Source organism: Lagopus leucura, unplaced genomic scaffold (genome assembly GCF_019238085.1).
Source record: "Lagopus leucura isolate 7727_CA_CO unplaced genomic scaffold, USGS_WTPT01 Super-Scaffold_100009, whole genome shotgun sequence".
Taxonomy (NCBI): Eukaryota; Metazoa; Chordata; class Aves; order Galliformes; family Phasianidae; genus Lagopus; species Lagopus leucura.
In genome coordinates, this window is record NW_024962266.1 from 230,515 (window position 1) to 247,467 (window position 16,953).

General features: G+C 45.3%; 1 protein-coding gene across 1 annotated transcript in view; it reads left to right on the forward strand.

Moving 5' to 3' along the window:
- The first annotated feature begins 2,005 nt into the window (after positions 1–2,005).
- Positions 2,006–16,953, forward strand: part of HMCN1 (hemicentin 1) — a 185,812-nt gene continuing 170,864 nt past the window's right edge. The window contains exon 1 of the mRNA XM_042873540.1: positions 2,006–2,255. Within this exon, the coding sequence (XP_042729474.1) occupies positions 2,006–2,255 (250 nt within the window). The remainder of the gene's footprint in view (positions 2,256–16,953) is intronic.

Consider the following 16,953-nt stretch of genomic DNA (forward strand, 5'->3'; position numbering starts at 1 on the left):
GGAAGGAAGGAAGGAAGGAAGGAAGGAAGGAAGGAAGGAAGGAAGGAAGGAAGGGAATAATTTCTCTCACTGCAGGGCTCTCTTCCTGCAAATTTTAAAAGCCTGCTGTGAATAATGGTGTCAGAGCTTCCAAACCTCAAGAATACTTTATAGCGGAAAGTGTTAGGCAACTAAAATAAATATCATTTCCACCATTACAAAAGTGAGGTTTATTGTTCTTTGTGCTGTACTTTAAAACTCATGCTAAATGGCATATTTTTAGGGAGACAGCACTACGTGTCAAAGGGTTACTTTTTCATAGAGATGCTGTATCAGTTTGTCCTAGGCTGTTTACATCAAAATGAGAAATAATTTAAGACAGAAGAACACAAAAGCCTTCTTAATCAGGAAAAATGAACAGAAATTCATCTTCAAGAAGGACCGAGTGAAATCTTTACATGTGAGTGCTGCCGGTCCTTGGAATGTTCAAAATACATATTCCCACTTTATGGCTCAGATACATTTCTCCTCACAAGATTTGTGAATATTCTCACAAACCTAGCCTGAGTTTTTTTGTTAGCAGAGCGTAGATGAGGCGAGCTTTCCATGGTTTGGAGTTTTATTGTGAATGCTTTGCACAGCTCCGGTTCTGTGCTTTCTTCTCATGACATCAGTGAGGAGAAAGAATGTAAACATCTGTTTTTTATAATTCAATTCCAGGCTTATAACTTAATTAGGATAAGCAATGTTTCAACATGATTAATTTTCCAGTCACTATATGATGGTCTGAGTGCGCAGTTTTAGCAGCAGTTTATGGAATAGAGTAGAGGGGAGCTAATGAGATAAATCCCACTGCATTGCCTAACATTCCCCACCACACCAAACACGGTAGGAAGCCTCCTGCCTTGTTTCATGAAGGCCAGAGATGTGATGTTTCTCCTGCTCTTTGTGCTGCCCATAGCCTGCCTGGCTAGGGTGGCCACAGGGAGCCGGGTCACAGCACCTGTTCACATGGTGCTGGGCTGCCACTGAGGAGCAGGTTTTCAGGAGAAGGTTATGTGCCTACTGGGATGAGGCCACATCTTCAAACAACTAAGCAGCTCTGAAAAAACTGGCCTTAAGTCTCCTTGCTGCTGGCCAGATGCAGAGTGGGGTTAAGCACTGTGCTACTTGCTCGCTTTCTGTTGTGTCCAGCCCAGTGGATGCCTGAAGCACCTGTGTCCTGGGGTCTGTGCTGCCCTATTCACTCATTACTTCAACACAGCTTCCATACACCAGGGGAAGGTGCAGTCTGGACCAGGAGGTCCAGGTGCCGGGCAGCATCAGTGGAAATGTGACGGCAGCAAGAGATGACAGCATGTGGAGAAGAGCTTGCAGCCTCATGTCAAGGCATCCATACATCATCTATGTGCTCTTCTGCCCTAGGGCCTAGGGCCTAGGGCCGCGGCTGAGGCAACTCCCACAGGTGTAGGCACAGACCAGGCCTGGAAGGCAGCGCGCTGCCCCGGCCACCCTGCTCCTGCCGGAGCTCACAGAATCACAAAATGGCCAAGGTGAGAAGGGACCTCAAGGATGATGAATCTCCAGCCCCCCTGCCACATGCAGGGCCACCAACCTCCACATTTCATACTGGTACAGGTTGCCCAGGGCCCCATCCAACCTGGCCTTGAACACCTCCAGGGATGGACGGGGCATTCACAGCCTCTCTGGGCAGCTGTTCCAGCACCTCACCACGGCATCTCCGGCCTACTGACGGCGGCCCCGCTAGGGGCGGTGAGATGAGAGTCGGGGCCGCGGCGGGCAGGGAGGCGGGGCCGGGTGCCGCCGCAGCCGGGGCTCCCGAGGCGGCCGCCCTGCTCCGATGTCGCGCCCCGCGGCGTAGCGGCGGCCCGGCCTTCTCCCTCGGGGCGGTGCTGCCCCAGCCCTGCCCGATAAAAGAAAGGCGGAGCGGGGCTGCCGCGGCGCTCAGACAAAAGCCGCGGCGATTTCTGCGTTCCCCGCTGAGCGGGGACCCTTCCCGCTGATCATGGCTCCCGGCGCGGTGCCGGGCGCCGTGCTGCTGCTGCTCGCCCTGAGCTCGCGCGCCGCGCCGGAGCCCGGTGCCGAGGCGGTCCCGGAGGGAGCCTCCACGCTGGCCTTCGTGTTCGACGTGACCGGCTCCATGTACGACGACTTGGTGCAAGTCATCGAGGGGGCGTCAAAGATTCTGGAGACGTCGCTGAAGCGACCCAAGAGGCCGCTTTACAACTTCGCCCTGGTGCCTTTCCACGACCCAGGTAGGGGTCGGGCTCCGGCTCCGCCAGGCTGGAGGGTCCGCGGGCGGTTCCGAGGTACGCGCCCGGAGCGGAATGCTTGCCGAGAAGCCCCGGTGCCGGCTGGAGCGGCCGAGGGTACCGAGCCCTCGAGGCAAGCATCTGCGCCGGTTGGGCTCCCGAGTGTCTTTCTATGGAAGTACGTCCGTGAACTGAAACACCGCGGCGGCCGTTGTCTCCCGGTGCTCGCGGCCCTTGTTCACGCGCGGCAGCTCGCACCGAAGCGGCCCGGCAGCAGGCGGGAGCTGTAGGGCTGGTTGTGGCGCTGCCCCGTCCCACCCGCTGCCGTTCCCGTTCCTGCCTGGGCCGCCGAGCCGTCCCGTGCCGAACGCACGGTGATACGCGAAGGAAGGCGGAGCGGCGTGCCCGGCCTGGTGCTGCGCTTGGCAAACGCCTTTTTTTCTTTCCTTGAGAAAGTGAATCAAAGAAAGTGGGATGAGAAGGCCCCTGAAAGTAACCTTTATAGTTCTAGTTTCCGTGCTGTTTCTCAGAATATGACATTCCAGACAGAAGTTCCTGAGCATTCTGTGCATGAATGTCGTCAGATGAGAAGCCATGCCCTCATTTCCTGCGCTGTGGGCACTTCTGCTTGATAGATATTTGTTTGCTATTGTTAGATACATTTTGAACTAACTGTGTGAACACTGAAGAAAACTTGTCTTTGCAGACTTTGTTTTGTTATCCATACGTTTGTGTAGGTTCTCCTTCTGTCTTTTAAAAGTTGTATCAAAAAAGGTCCATTTATGTATCTTAACATTTGATGTCGTCTTTGTTTTCCAGTTGTAATTTTTTTTTTTTTTTTTTTTTTTTTTTTTTTTTTTTTTTTTTTTTTTTACCATGGATGCCCTACTGAAAGGGACGTACTCCTTGTGGTAAAGCTGTTTGAAAGGGGTGTATTTAAACTTCTGTCTTACTTTCTGAAAATTGTTTCTGTATATCTTTCTTAGCAGGAAGGCTGGCCTAGCAGCTTGAATTGTATGCTTGTGGCAGTTCAGAGTGTTGGTAGTCTGGTATCTTAGATCCACTGATGACCAAATCTAGGTTCTTCAGTGGAAATTGTAGGATGTACTGTTGTGACCACTGCTTCAACATCTTTTATGGACCTACAGGGGAGTAACTTTTCTCAAAAATCTTAATCAGAAATCCAGCTGTATCTTACTGGAGTGTGATGTTACACAAACGCTGTGTATTGGTGCTGTGTAGTGATGTGCGAATGCGCTGTGGTGGTCTTTGGAAACAGATTTAAATGTAGTGTCATGATGCTGCAGTGATGTATGACTTGAATGGTGGTGTTTTGATAAAGCAATAATTGACAAGTTTTTGTTTTTGTTTTTTGTTGACCTGAAGTTTTTGGCACAGAGCAAAACAGTGGCCCGTCTGCAATGGGTTTCACCCTTGAGCAACCTGGGGATATGCTGAAAGCTCCCTTTTGGAAAAGCCTTTTGATTTTTGATTCTCCTTTGTGTGCCAGCATGCACACCAATGGTAACAGATAACAAGAATTTTTCTTTTGTGGTTTTCCAATGCCCAAACACAATCACAGAAGTTTAGTAGGTAGTGAAAAGGGCTGTTTTGAAAAGAAATTTCTTCCATTTAATGGGAAAAAATGAAAAAGTATCTCCCAAAGTAAGGACAGCTGGCACAAGGAAATTTTGTGTTAGAACTAAAATTAAAATTTCTGATACAGAAAATATTGCCGTTAGTCCAAGTAGGTGATAAAGGAAGACAAAAGTATGGAAATAGAGGAGCAGAGCACAGGCTTTCTCTTATGTGCACACTTCTGCCATAGAACAGATACATGTGAGTGGTGATGAGCAAGCTCCTCTGACCATAGCCTCTAGCTCTGCTCAGCTGTAACACTGCTTTTTCTCCTCAACTTGCATGGCTGAGACCCTGTGCCAGCTGGCATTTTAGTGCATTTCTAGGTGGGCAGCATCACCACCACTTCGGCACTGAACATTGATACCCAGAGTTTCTCCAGCACCGTGGGAGAGGGGCTTGTGACAGGGTGTGGCAGCAGCAGGTGGGTTTGAGAGTTCCTGGGGCATTTATTCCCTTCTCACCTTGGGAGCTGAGGGCCTGGTGGGCTTGCTGTGGCTCTGCTTGTCTGTGGGCAGCAGCTCTGCCTCAAGATGCTTGCTGGGTCTCCTTGCCTTCTTCAGCAGGTGAAACTGTTGGAAAGCTGTCTAGTACCTGAACTAGCACTATTAATGGGTTGGCAAGGAGGAATAAACTGCTTGCTGATGAGGTTCCTGCAGGCAATTGTTTTGCGAATGTTTGCTGGGTGCTTGATAAAATTTTTATAGGACACAGAGAGATGTTGCCTCTGTTCTCTTTGAGTAAGTTCAGGGCAAAGAAAGTGATTCTCTCTGCTATATTCAAGCTCTTTCTACTTTGGCAGTTAAATGGGTTTCGTATTCAGAGAATTGCCAAGTGAAGAAGTGGACTGGCTAACAGGTCAATGTACAATTGGTCAGTGCTGTCTTGGATGTCTGAAGACCAGTGATAACCAGAACTGGGCAAAATCATAGAATCATGGAATATCCTGACTTGGAAAGGATCTGCTAGAGTCACTGAGTTCCACTAATTGTTTAAGAGTTACTGTTACTGCTTATTTTACCACTGACAGTTTCAGTGGGAAAAATTTTTCCCCTAAGGCTCTAATCCCATCTCTTTGTTATTGTTACTGCTTTCAGGTTTTATGGTTGCTCTTCTCAGCATATGGACAATTTTCAATATCATACAGTCAGGAACAACTCCGAGTCATTGAGGATAATATCTAAAGCACCTACCAGTATTTTTTCCATCTCTGAGATCCTATGATAACTGTAGTGGGCATGTGTGTTTTGAGACCTACTGTTGTCACTGATAGAATCATTGTGGTGTTGCTAAAATCAATTAGCAGTGGAGATTTTCTTCATCTTTTGGAAGAATTTATTGCTAAAAGTGTGGTCATGTGGTTTACATGTAGATGAAACAGAAGACACTGCTGCCTGTGCCAGAAGCTCCCAAATCTGAGTATACTGTAATGTGGTGACAACACCCAAAAACTTACTAGAACATCACTTGAAATAATTGTTTGGTCTCAACTCTGTGTCCAGCCTTACAGGTACGCACAGTGGTAGCTATTCCTCCCAAATCTTGAATCCTTTCTCGCAAGGGCAATAAATTTTATCCCTGTTTTTTGCTGGAAGATGCAATGGAGATTTCATTATCTTCTGCTTTGCATTATGAATTATTTTTCATGTTGCATCTGAAATAGCTGCATGCTGAACTCGCATAGAAGTGACTTGTTCTGTTTTGCTTTGCTGTTTCCAGCTCCAGGCGGTGCCAATAAGTGAAAAGTTCTGTAGCTCATTAGTAACACATCCCAGTGTTATTTTGTACCAAAAATTATCCCAGACATAGAGGCCTGCTGTTTGGAAGTGTGTGCCTGTTCTCTGTAGCTTCTGGAATTCACATAGTTTCTCTAGATTTCACATACTTTCTCTGGAAGCAAGATGTCCTGTGTTGTGTTCTTTCTCAGAAAGACATAGCTATAAAGTGCCATTATTATTCAACAACAATTTTTCAACAATTATTCAACATTCAAGGTGTGCAACAACATAACATGTCATTGTACAGACTTTAAATACATAGAATAACATGAAGCTCTGCACAGCAAGATCTGCCCCTGTCCCTGCTGATAGCTGCTGCCCCATTATTTCTAACTATTTACTGGTTGATCTTGAAGTACTGTGCAGACCTGAAACAGGCTGGAAAGCAGTCGAGACTGTGAGGTAGAAAACTAGCTAGGAGTGGCTGGTGCAGCATTTCAGACCGGGTGGTGCGAGCCCTGTGAAGGGCGCCTGGAAGGAGCAGGTGCTGCAGCCTGTGGCATCTGGGGGAGTGCTGCTGAAGTGGGCAGTGGTGGATGCCCAGCTGGAGGTTGCTGCAAGCAAGGCAGAGACCATCAGTGAGAGCTGATATACAGCCTTCAGACTTGTTTTCTGCTGCTTCCTCTGCTTTCCCTGGCTTCACCTCAAAGCGACAGCAATTGGTACTTCCACACTATGTCATATACAGAAGCTGGATTAATTTTGCTGATGCCAGTGATTTTTTGGCAGCAGGCAACACTGTGGGTGTTGGTAGAAGCTGCATGGTATGGAACCCAAACAGAAATTTCTGATATGAACAGCTGCTGAATTGGTTTGTATGCTCATAAATCAAATTTCTAATAACTTTTAAGAAGAAGAGATTTGATGTAGATCTTCCATGCTTTTAAATTATGAGTAAAGGTGTCTGCACCACTGCTCAAGCTGGATACAGCCTGTCTTTCTCATCTAGAGACAACAGTTATTTTCAGAGAATGCACAGAAACTAAATGAATAAGGAGGTGTAAGCATTATATACACCTGTGTTACTGTACCTGAGGCCATAATCATTGTAAGGTGAATCTTCAGTGATATGTGCAGATTAATGATGACGCAGGCCTAGGAGGCATAGGGAGCCTTCACTAAAGAGAGGAACTGAAGTTCTCAGAAGAGAAGGACCAAAAAAGTCACCTGAGAGGCTGTGATCCCCAGTCCATCTCTTTGTGGTTCTTCATCACCTGACAGCACAAGCTAAGTTTGAAGCAGGTACAGGACATGTCCTGATGGCTTCTGAACACCCTGTCTTGCATGATGGGGCATGGAGCCGTGCTGCAGCAGGAGCAGTGTCATCTGCAATTGGAGGGGCAGAGTTGGTGGGGCTGGATCCAGCTGGCTGCTGAAGGGTGGGTTTGCACTGGACTGGCTTTATTACATGCTTGTGACGTTCCTCATCCTGCTATACCTGATGGTAGCAGCCTTGAAGTGACTTGCGGAAAATCAAACTCCATAACAACAAAGTAGTTATAAAGCAGGTATATCTTTTTATTACAGCACACATTAATACACATTTGATACACAAGCTGTGAAGAGTTGCTTTAGCCAGACAAAGTTCAGTAACCAACTGGTTAATTTGTTCCACAGTTCTATAAATCCAAATGAAGTATCATCCAAAGTAACTTGATGGATCACCTTTATTTGTTCCCATAGTTTATGCATATCTGTTTCTATTCTTTGAGTTTCGTCAACATATGCACAGCAGCTTTGATTGATTATAGTGCACATCCCTCCTTCTTTGACCGTCAGAAGATCAGGAGCCATTCTATTCTGCAATACTACTTAACTAAGAGAGGATACCTTTTTCTGCAATCTGAGTATAGCATCCATAGTTGAGTTCTCGATATTCTCTAATGTAGCTGATATGTTGATAATTGCCTTTTCTAGTTTACTTACTCCTAGACTAGGAATAAACCATCTAATAAAACTGTGAAACCTAGAAGGCCTGTCCATAAAGGTTATTTCCCTTTTATCCTTTTCCAAGAGGTTCTCAGTATCCCTGCAGGAGGAGCTGTTCTATTGAAGTGCTAAGTATCCTCCTTCACAAGTGTCTTACATTGCGTCCTGTCTATACTTGCATACTGAATTTAGGTTCTTTTTCTTAATGTTGTGATTTTATTTGCACACCTATGCATACTTCCTGCTCCACCCAATAGTGTCCGATTGGTGGAGGGAATCCCACAGTGGGGGATTATTTCTTGGTAAGGCTGTACATATCCAACAATCAGTAATGTTTAGGCTAGCCACTACTCCTTTAATGATGTTTAAATAGGTATTTTTATGCCAGGCTAAAGCAAGTCTTATATAATACATGCAACCTATAAAAATATTCTAAACATATTGTCTCTTAATCCTTAGCTTCAGTGGTCTGGTCTTCTTAATAGTCCTCTAGAGTTGAGATGTCTTCTTAACTTGTGTATAATGGATCCACAACGCTTGCTCTTTTATCTTCACTGTGGTATGGGATGTCAATAAAACCAGGAATGGTCCTTCCCACTTGGGCTCCAGTAATTAATCTGAGAGGGTTTTAACATATATGTAATCTCCTGGTGCAATATTGTGTATAGGTTTGTCTAGGCCTCTGGCTCTAGTTCTCAGGACCCTCTTTTTGATCTCTCTAAACTGTCTCTGGAGGCTAATGACATACTGTGTTAACATCTCCTCTCCTACTTGGTCTGAAATCCCCTTCTGTAGAGAATAAGGTCTTCCATATTTCAAATGGGCTTAGCTCTTCTTTTACTCTGGGTTTCGTTCTAATTCTTAGAAGAGATATGGGTAAGGCCTGGGGCTATGGTATATTTGCCTCTTGTCCTAGCTTAATGATTTGTAACTTGATTAGATGATTCATCTTTTCTACCTGGCCACTAGATTGTGACCCATAAGGAGTGTGTAACTGCCAATCTATCCCCAACAGGTTACTTATCCGTTGTACTACTCTAGTAACAAAATGAGGTCCCTGGCCTAAGGAGATCGTAGCAGGAACTCCAATCTTGGGGTGATTTCTTGTATCAACATTTTTGTTACTTCCAATGCTTTGTTAGTTTTGCAAGGGAATGCCTCCAGCCACCCTGAAAAGATATCAGTTAATACTAGCATATATTGGTACCCCCTTTTCTTGGGAGTTCCAAAAAATCAACCTGCCATTGCTGTCTGGGAAAATTTCCCTTCCCTATTTGTCCCAACAGGACCTTGGGGCCTGTTCTAGGATTATTCTGTAAACAAATCTCACATTGCTGTGTTACCTGTTCAATGGTGGTATATAAATTCCAAGCCACGATCCCTTGGCTCAGGTATTTATACAGGGCCTTGGTTCCCCAGTAAGTTTTCCTGTGATCAGCCATATTATGGCCCATATAGGGAAGTGGGAACTATTATTTTATTCTGTATCCTAATCCACCCTCCTTCTCTCACCTGCCCTCCTAAGTCCTCTATCAATTTTTGATCTTTTCTTGAATACCTTGGTTTACTTTCTATTTGAATTTTACCATCTGCAACCAAAGCCTGCACTTCTATGTCCTTCGTTTCTGCCACTCTTTTTGCTTCTCGGTCAGCTAATGTGTTGCCCACTTTTTGGTTGTTTCTCCCTTCTGGTGGGTTTTACAATACATGATAGCCATCTTCTCACGTAGTTGTACCACTTCTTGAAATCTCAAAATTTCTTGAGCATGTTTAATTTGCTTTCTGTGAGCAGATAATAGTCCTGTCTCCTTCCATATTGCTCTATGGGCATGTACAACACCAAAGGCATATTTTGAATCCATCCATATGTTTATCCTCTTCCCTTTGGCTAGCTCTAATGCTCTGGTTAATGCAATAATCTCTGCCTTTTGTGCCAATGTGTTGGGTGCAAGGGCTCTGGATTCTATCACCTATCTGTGGTAGTCACAGCATACCTGGCCTTGTGTATTCCTTGCCAAATGTAACTGCTACCATCTGTATATCAAGAGTCCTCCGCATCCTCCAATGGCTCTTCCTTCAAATCTGGTCGACTAGAGTATACTGCCTTAATAATCTCCAAGCAGTCATGAGTTGCCAGTTCTCCCAAAGTTCCACTAAGAAACGATGCTGGGTTGATAATGTTAGTTGCTCTATCAGAATGGCTTGATACTTGAGAAATCTTTGTGGCGAGAGCCAGTGCCCTCCTTTTGCTTCCAATACTGTGGACACTGTGTGAGATACAAACACTGTGATTTTCTGGCCTAACGTGATCGCTTACTTTGTCTGGGATCCCAGCAGGAGTAGTGATCAGTGCTAAACTAAGCACCTCTATTAACTGATCATCTTCTACCTTAAGTTCCAATTTTCCTTCCCTAAAGTTTATTTCAGCTTTCAGTTGTTCTACTAAATGTTACACAAGTAAAGGCTTTGGTGAATTTGCATGTACAAAAATTTGTGTATCCCAACCTGTTTACCTATAAGCCTTCTCACTCGGGCTCATGGCTTCCCTTAAGGTTACAAATTCATCACTTCAGAGAGGAAGAGTAAGTTGCTCCAGCCTCTACCAAAAATTCCACACTTTGCTGCAATTCCTTCCCTAGCTTAATTTTCCCCACTCTTAACTGTTATTGCCAAATCCACTGCCTCTGTTTGCACTAACTGCTTTCTTGTTCAATGGGGGCAGAACCCTCCCGTAATCTTCCTGCCCCCACCCAGCTCTTTCTGAGGAGATCTGGGTCCTAGAGCCATGCTCTCAACTCCTCTCCGAAGGCTTCCCGTGCTAACTCTGGGATACCAGAGTTATATCTCTGCAGATGAAGTCTATTCTCACTTGCAGTGTCTCGTTTCGCAAAAACATAAACTACAAAAGAGTACCATTTGAAGGCCGTTTTTCACCACCTTCCAACCACCACTGATTACTATGTTTAATTAAAGTTTCTTTGCTCATGGGGCCCCCAGGCTTTCCAGCAGTATCTCAAGTGAGGTTTGCCTGGGAACTTCCTTTCCTTATGCTTCCCCATACTAAGTTTAATTGATTCTTTATTGTTCCCCAAGTCCATAATTTATAGCTAGTATATTAATTTGACCAAATACGTATTCCTCTTTAAACCCAAGTCCACAACCTCAACCAAAATGCTAGTTTCCTCTATTCCACTGTAATTTCTGGACAGTATTACAGGTCAAGTCTCTGATAACAAATACAGTATTGCAACTATTTTTGGCGTAAAAAAAACATCCAATTATAGTCAATTCTCACATTCACACCTCTCACACCTTGGATCCAATATTTAGCATTCACACTATATAGCAGCTGCTTATAAAGTCTCCATTGCTGGATAATGGAGTCTGCTTACTTCCCCAGGGCATGGAAACACCGAATTCCCTGGGCAAGAACAATAATCAATGTCCCCTAGCAATGAGAGCGCTTGTGTTATAAATGGAATTCCACAAACAATAATTTTATAACAGAAACACTTAACAATCAAAAAGATAACAACAATGACAAACAGTTCTTATTAAAACCAGTTCAGACATTTACTCATTACATAGATCCTACGAGGCCTCTTCCTGGCAGGTAAACTGCAACTTTAAACTATGGATCCTATACGCCTTTTGTAGCTATGATTTTTCCAAAGTATTACAAAGCTCACATTCCTGAGTGCATTATAACCTTGCTCTCAGGATGCCTTGCGAGGTTTTACCTGAGAGGTTCTTGGAATTCTCAAGATACCTCCCTAATTGGGTCCCCACTTCCTGAGGGAGGGGTATACTCCCACCCGATTGTGATCTCCCAACCTATGCCTGCAGGTCCGCCCTGAGGGGGAGCACCCTTGCTCCTTCCCCCCCACATAGGACGTCTCCTTATGACTTCTGTTCCCCTGTACTTACAGTATACCTTGTTTGCATCCAGGGTTCTTTCTTTGCTCTGTGGTGGCAGGTACGAGTGGTGGAGCCTCTCTGACAATCCTTGGGGCATGTCTAAAGGGTCTCCATCCTGGTCAGTCCTGCAGAACAATGAAGAATGCTCCTGCCTGGCTCGCCAAATTGACTTGTGGAAAATCAAACTCCATAGCCACAAAGTGGTTATAATGCAGGTATATATTTTTATTACAGCACTGTGTGCACGTGCTGGCTGCAGTGGGAGTAGCTCCTCCTAGTCTGCACACCAAAAGGTGACAGTTTGATGATATTTATAGAGACAAGTTATACTTATGCAAGAATAGGAGGGGATATTACAATTGGTTCCAAGAAGTTATAATATTCTCCACACCGATTGCTGAGTTATTGTGACTTGCAGGTTTTGTTCCTTGCTGTAGTGGCACAGTGTACACCAATAAGTGAGCATGCCTGGAGCAGCACCAGAGGGATAAGGCTGCATTCCTCAGCTCACCTCCCTGCCTTCTCCAGGCTGTTGCTAGGAGAGGTTAGTCAACCCCCCTTTTCTCATCCCTGCCTATAAGGTCTGTTTTGCCTTTGTTTGCTTTACACCTCCTAGCCTAGTTCATAATTAAGCAAAATGCCATTCTGAAACAATTCTAAAGTAATATGTTCAACATCAGAAGCTGTTCTGGCACTGCCATGTGGTCCTTTTCTGACCCGTTCTTGGTGCTGCGTGTGTGTCAGAGGCTGCTCTGAATCCTTAAAAGAGGAGATTCAGCTCAGATCTTGAGGATCTGGGTAAGCTGGATTCATGAGTATGGAAAAGGAACTTTCCAGAACTAACTTCATTTAGATAATGGGTTTTTAATGTGGCCTGAAGAATGCCAGGAGGAACCCTTGGAATGATGAAAGCCCGCAGATACCAGTTAGTGTGTATTTTTCACTCAGTGATTTGATTCCTGGCATATGCTGCGGACAGTGGTTTTGAAGGAGATGCATGCATCAGAGAAAAAAATATTGGGAACATATCTACTTCAGTTTGGAAATGACAAAACAATATCTGTGTTGAAAGAGACTGATGGTGTGTTACTTAGTTGTCTCACCATGCCTTGACAACCAACAGTTTTGTTAGAAGAAATAGGATGGATTTAATGATGTGCTTTGGGCTGACTGCTACATATGCTTTCTTTACTACTACCAGTGTGAATAGCTTTTACCCCTTTATTGCATTGTTGAATATAACTCAGTTTTTGTAACCTAGCCAGTGTTTAGAGTCTCTGTTATGTCTGCTGCTTTTAAACCCAATCTATTAGATTTTTCAGGTTTGCCTCTTTTAAGTCCGTGTTATACCACTGTTATTGGGCAGACTTGAGGCCCACATTTTGCTTTTTACACTTCTGTGTAGAGATAATTGCAGTGTTTTATTTGGAGTTGAGATCAGGGGTTTTGGTCAAGCATATTCCTTTGTGGTGGTTGTTTAACTTCTCTTGTTGCTTATACAAGAACATGTGCAAACTGTTCTTTGGTAACCTATCTGAACATTGCTTCCGATGCTGTCCTTCCAGAAGAGGAGTGCAGTGCCTTGGTGTTCCTGATGCTCTGGCATGGGACCATGTTGTGTCAAGATGTGTGGAGCCATCTGGTAAACAGGCGCTGTCTGCTCTCACTGACTGCAGAGGGAACTGGCGAGTTCAGCTGAAGCCCCCAAGTTCAGTAGAAATCCCTAAGTATCACAGAACTGTAGAATCGTTTGGTTGGAAAAGGCCTGTAGAGGTCTGTAGTCTGACTCTGCTGCAGTGAGCAGGAACATCTGATCTCCTTCTATAACCAGGTGATTTGCCTAGTGGATGAGGGAAAGGTTATTTACATAGTCTGCCTAGACTTTAGTATAACCTTTGACACTGTCACCCATAGTGTTCTGCAGAAGCTGCGACCCATTGCTTGGATAGGTACACTCTTTACTGGGTGAAGAACTGGCTGGAGGGCTGGGCCCAGAAGTGGTGTTGAATCCAGCTGGCAACCAGTCACAAGTGATATTCCCCAGGGGTTGATACCGGCGCCTGTGATGTTCTGAACAAGCGTATTGAGTGCACTTTCAGTAAGACTGCAAATGACACAAAGTTGGGAGGAAACGTTGATCTGCCTGAGGGTAGTAAGGCCCTACAGGGAATCTAGACAGGCTGGATCAGTAGGCTAAGGCCAATGGGATGAGCTTCAACAAGATCAAGTGCCGGGTCCTGCACTTTGGTCACAACATCTACTTGCATTGCTACAGGCCTGGGGAAGAGTGTCTGGAAAGCTGTGTGGTGGAAAAGATCAGTTGACAACTGGCTGAACAAGAGCCAGCAGTCTGCCCTGGTGGCCAAGAAGGCTTTTTTTACATCGTGGCTTTTATCAGAAATAGTGTCATCCGCAGGACTGGGAAAGTGATTGTACCTCGGTACTCAACTCTGGTGAGGCTGCACCTTGAGTGCTGTGTTCACTTTTGAGCCCATCGCTATAAGAAAATTGAGGCCCTGGAGTGTGTCCAGAGAAGGGCAACAAAGCTGCTGAAGGGTCTGGAGAAGAAGGCTTGCTGTGGAGTGGCTGGGAGGGAGATGGGATTGTTTAGTCCGGAGAAGAGGAGGCTCAGTGTAGCCCTCATCACTCTCTACAACAATCTGAAGGGAGGTTTAGATGAGGTGGGAGATGGCACTTTTCTCAGGAAGAGTGGTGAGATATTGGAGCAGGCTGCCCAGGGAAGTGATGGAGTCATCATTCCTGGCAGTTTTCAAGAAGGTGGATGTGACAATGAATGACATGGTTTAATGGGTGTGGTGGTGGTGGGTTGAATTTTGGACTAGACTATCTTAGTGTCCTTTTCCAATCGTAATGATTCTATGGTCTACAGCTAGATTAGGTTCCTCAGAGCCTCGACCTTGAATATCTTCAGGGATGGGGCATCTACCACCTCTCTGGGCAACTTGTTCCTGTGCTCCAGGAGCACTGACTGGAATTATGCATTAGGAATGAATTCAAGTGGGGGGCTCTCTGCTTTCTGCCACATTCCACACAGATGCCATATGTGATGAGCCCAGCCCATGTAGGGAATGGGTTGTGGCTCACTGTGGTGTCCTTGCTGGTTCTGATTTGGGCTATCCATTGTGATTATTGGCATGAAGATGGATGTGGGTGGGCATGAAAGTGTTGCCAGCATCTCAGAGACCATTTTTTTAATTACTTTTCCCCCGCTTTCACTGTCTGGTGGGTATGTTCCACTCTTACAAAAGCAGAACCACCATGCTTGCTGAGGAGCCTCATGTGGTAAGGTGCTTTGAGCTAACACTGCATGGTGCTGAGGCAGCTCTAGCATGGATCCAGGGTCTTGGTGAGGTGGCTCTGCAGAGCAATGCAAGTATGGCTCATCACAGCATGGCTTGTTGGAGTGCCTCACACACCCTGCCCTGGGCTGTCAGCAACTCCACACCTGCGTGCTGGCTCAGCAACGTTTTGTGCAAATGGGAGTAGTGCTGGCAGTCTGTGACCAATAGGACCCGTGGGGATGAGCCACAGATGGGGGTTGCAATGTGTGTTGTTAGCGTGTATGACAAATGTAAACAGGCCATGTGTACTCATGAGGAGCTGCTTTTTGTTTGTCCCATGTCCTCTTCCGTGGATTTCCTCTGGCATCCCTCTGGCAGTGACACTGTGTGCTGTTTTCCAGCGTGGCTCAAATTGAAGCCCTTTTCCTAAAATGTACTCAACCACAGATTTCAGTCTGCAAAGCATTACTGGTAAAATATAAGTATTTGAAAGTGATATGTTCCCAAACACCAAGCCAACAAGCTGCATACATCACATACAGTGAAAGTTAATTGAAAGTGTTGAAGCGTTTCACTAACATATTCCTTTAAGCTCTGGTAGCAGCCTCGTCTGCTCAGTTTAGAACACTGGCAGTGTGCTCTCAGTAATATATAAGTCGGTGTGATATTAAGTGCAAGGAAACAGGCATGTGTTCAGAGCAGGTGTATAATAGAACAGGTCTCCCAAAGTCAGTTTGGAGGTGTGAGCATTGTGCAAGGAGGCTTTTAGGCTGCTCCTTGGAAGTGACTGCGTGAGCTGGCTGTTGGGGCAGACAGCTGGCTCCTTATGATGCCTGCTGTAGGGCTGAAATTCAGAGGGAGTAAGCTTTATCTTGATATTTCTGTACTCCTCATGGTGCTTCCTTGCTCTGCTGTTTTTCCAGCCACTGGAATACAAAATACAAAGATGGCTTTAGAAGACAATTTCTTGCAGCTTGGCGTAAAGTAGAACCAAACTCTTAATATCAGCTTTATAGGTCTGAAAAAAATTGCAGTCAGCAGTGCTCTTCAGACACCAGACTGGCACGCAGCTGGATGTAACTGAAGGCAGAATGGGACCTCAGGTTTTTGGACTGGAAAATCTTTGCTGAAGTGCAGTGATTGTGGGTGGATTTGTGTAATTAAATGGAGATGAAGGAATGCCTTGTGTGGCTGCAGCCCTGGCTCAATGTCTGCTCTGTTCACTCAGGACAGCAGCTCTAATCTGTGCCCATAGGTAACTGCTGGATCCCTGCCATCTTGTTTAAATTACATTCATAGCCTGAGGGGGAAGCATTGTAATTTTCATGCTGTGGACACTGGTTTATTTTCACGAGCTGAGGTTAAGTGTCTCTGGGGCTGCTGAATATCATTGAACCATTTCCTGAGTTCTCTTAAACTACACAATGGTATGTCCAAGTCTGTTTTCCAAAGGAGCGTTTTGTTTAGTTAGCCACGTCTTGGTATAGTTCACTGAACTGGTATGCTTTTGCACATGGAATTTATTGAGGAGCAGAAGAAGAGGAAGAGAGTTGTGAAGGAAAAAATGAAGTGCTTTGGAGCAGCTAGGAAGACTGATTTGTTTTATGTCCCTATGCTGACTTAGGCTTTAAGCAAACCTTCTAGGAGATCACAACTTTGCAAATCTGGTGCCAGAGCTGGCTTTTTGGACTGTAAGTAGATGAAATGGCTAGGCACGCACATGGGCTCCAGTACTGTAATGGCTGGAGCAGTCAGCCAGGGACTGAACTCTGCCAGCCATTAGGCAAATCTCGCTGCATTTTGGCTCTTCGTTTCACTGTTTGTGTTACTCAGCCCCTTCATACCACCACTACAGTGGCAGTGATCTCATGCTGGAGCGTTCCTGCTGGCTACTGCCTTTTGCTGGAGCAGTAAGAGTGTTGCTTGGCCTGGTGGGGCTGGGGCGAGCTGTGGCCATACTGAGGGAGACTGGTTGGGGCTGCATCCTGCTTGTGCTCCCATGGTGAGCATGGGATGTAAGCAAGGATGCTTCCAATGCACTGCTTAAAAAAAGTATGTCTTGATGTCCGGGGGCATTTGAGATGAGAGGTTTATTTTATTTTATTTTATTTTATTTTATTTTATTTTATTTTATTT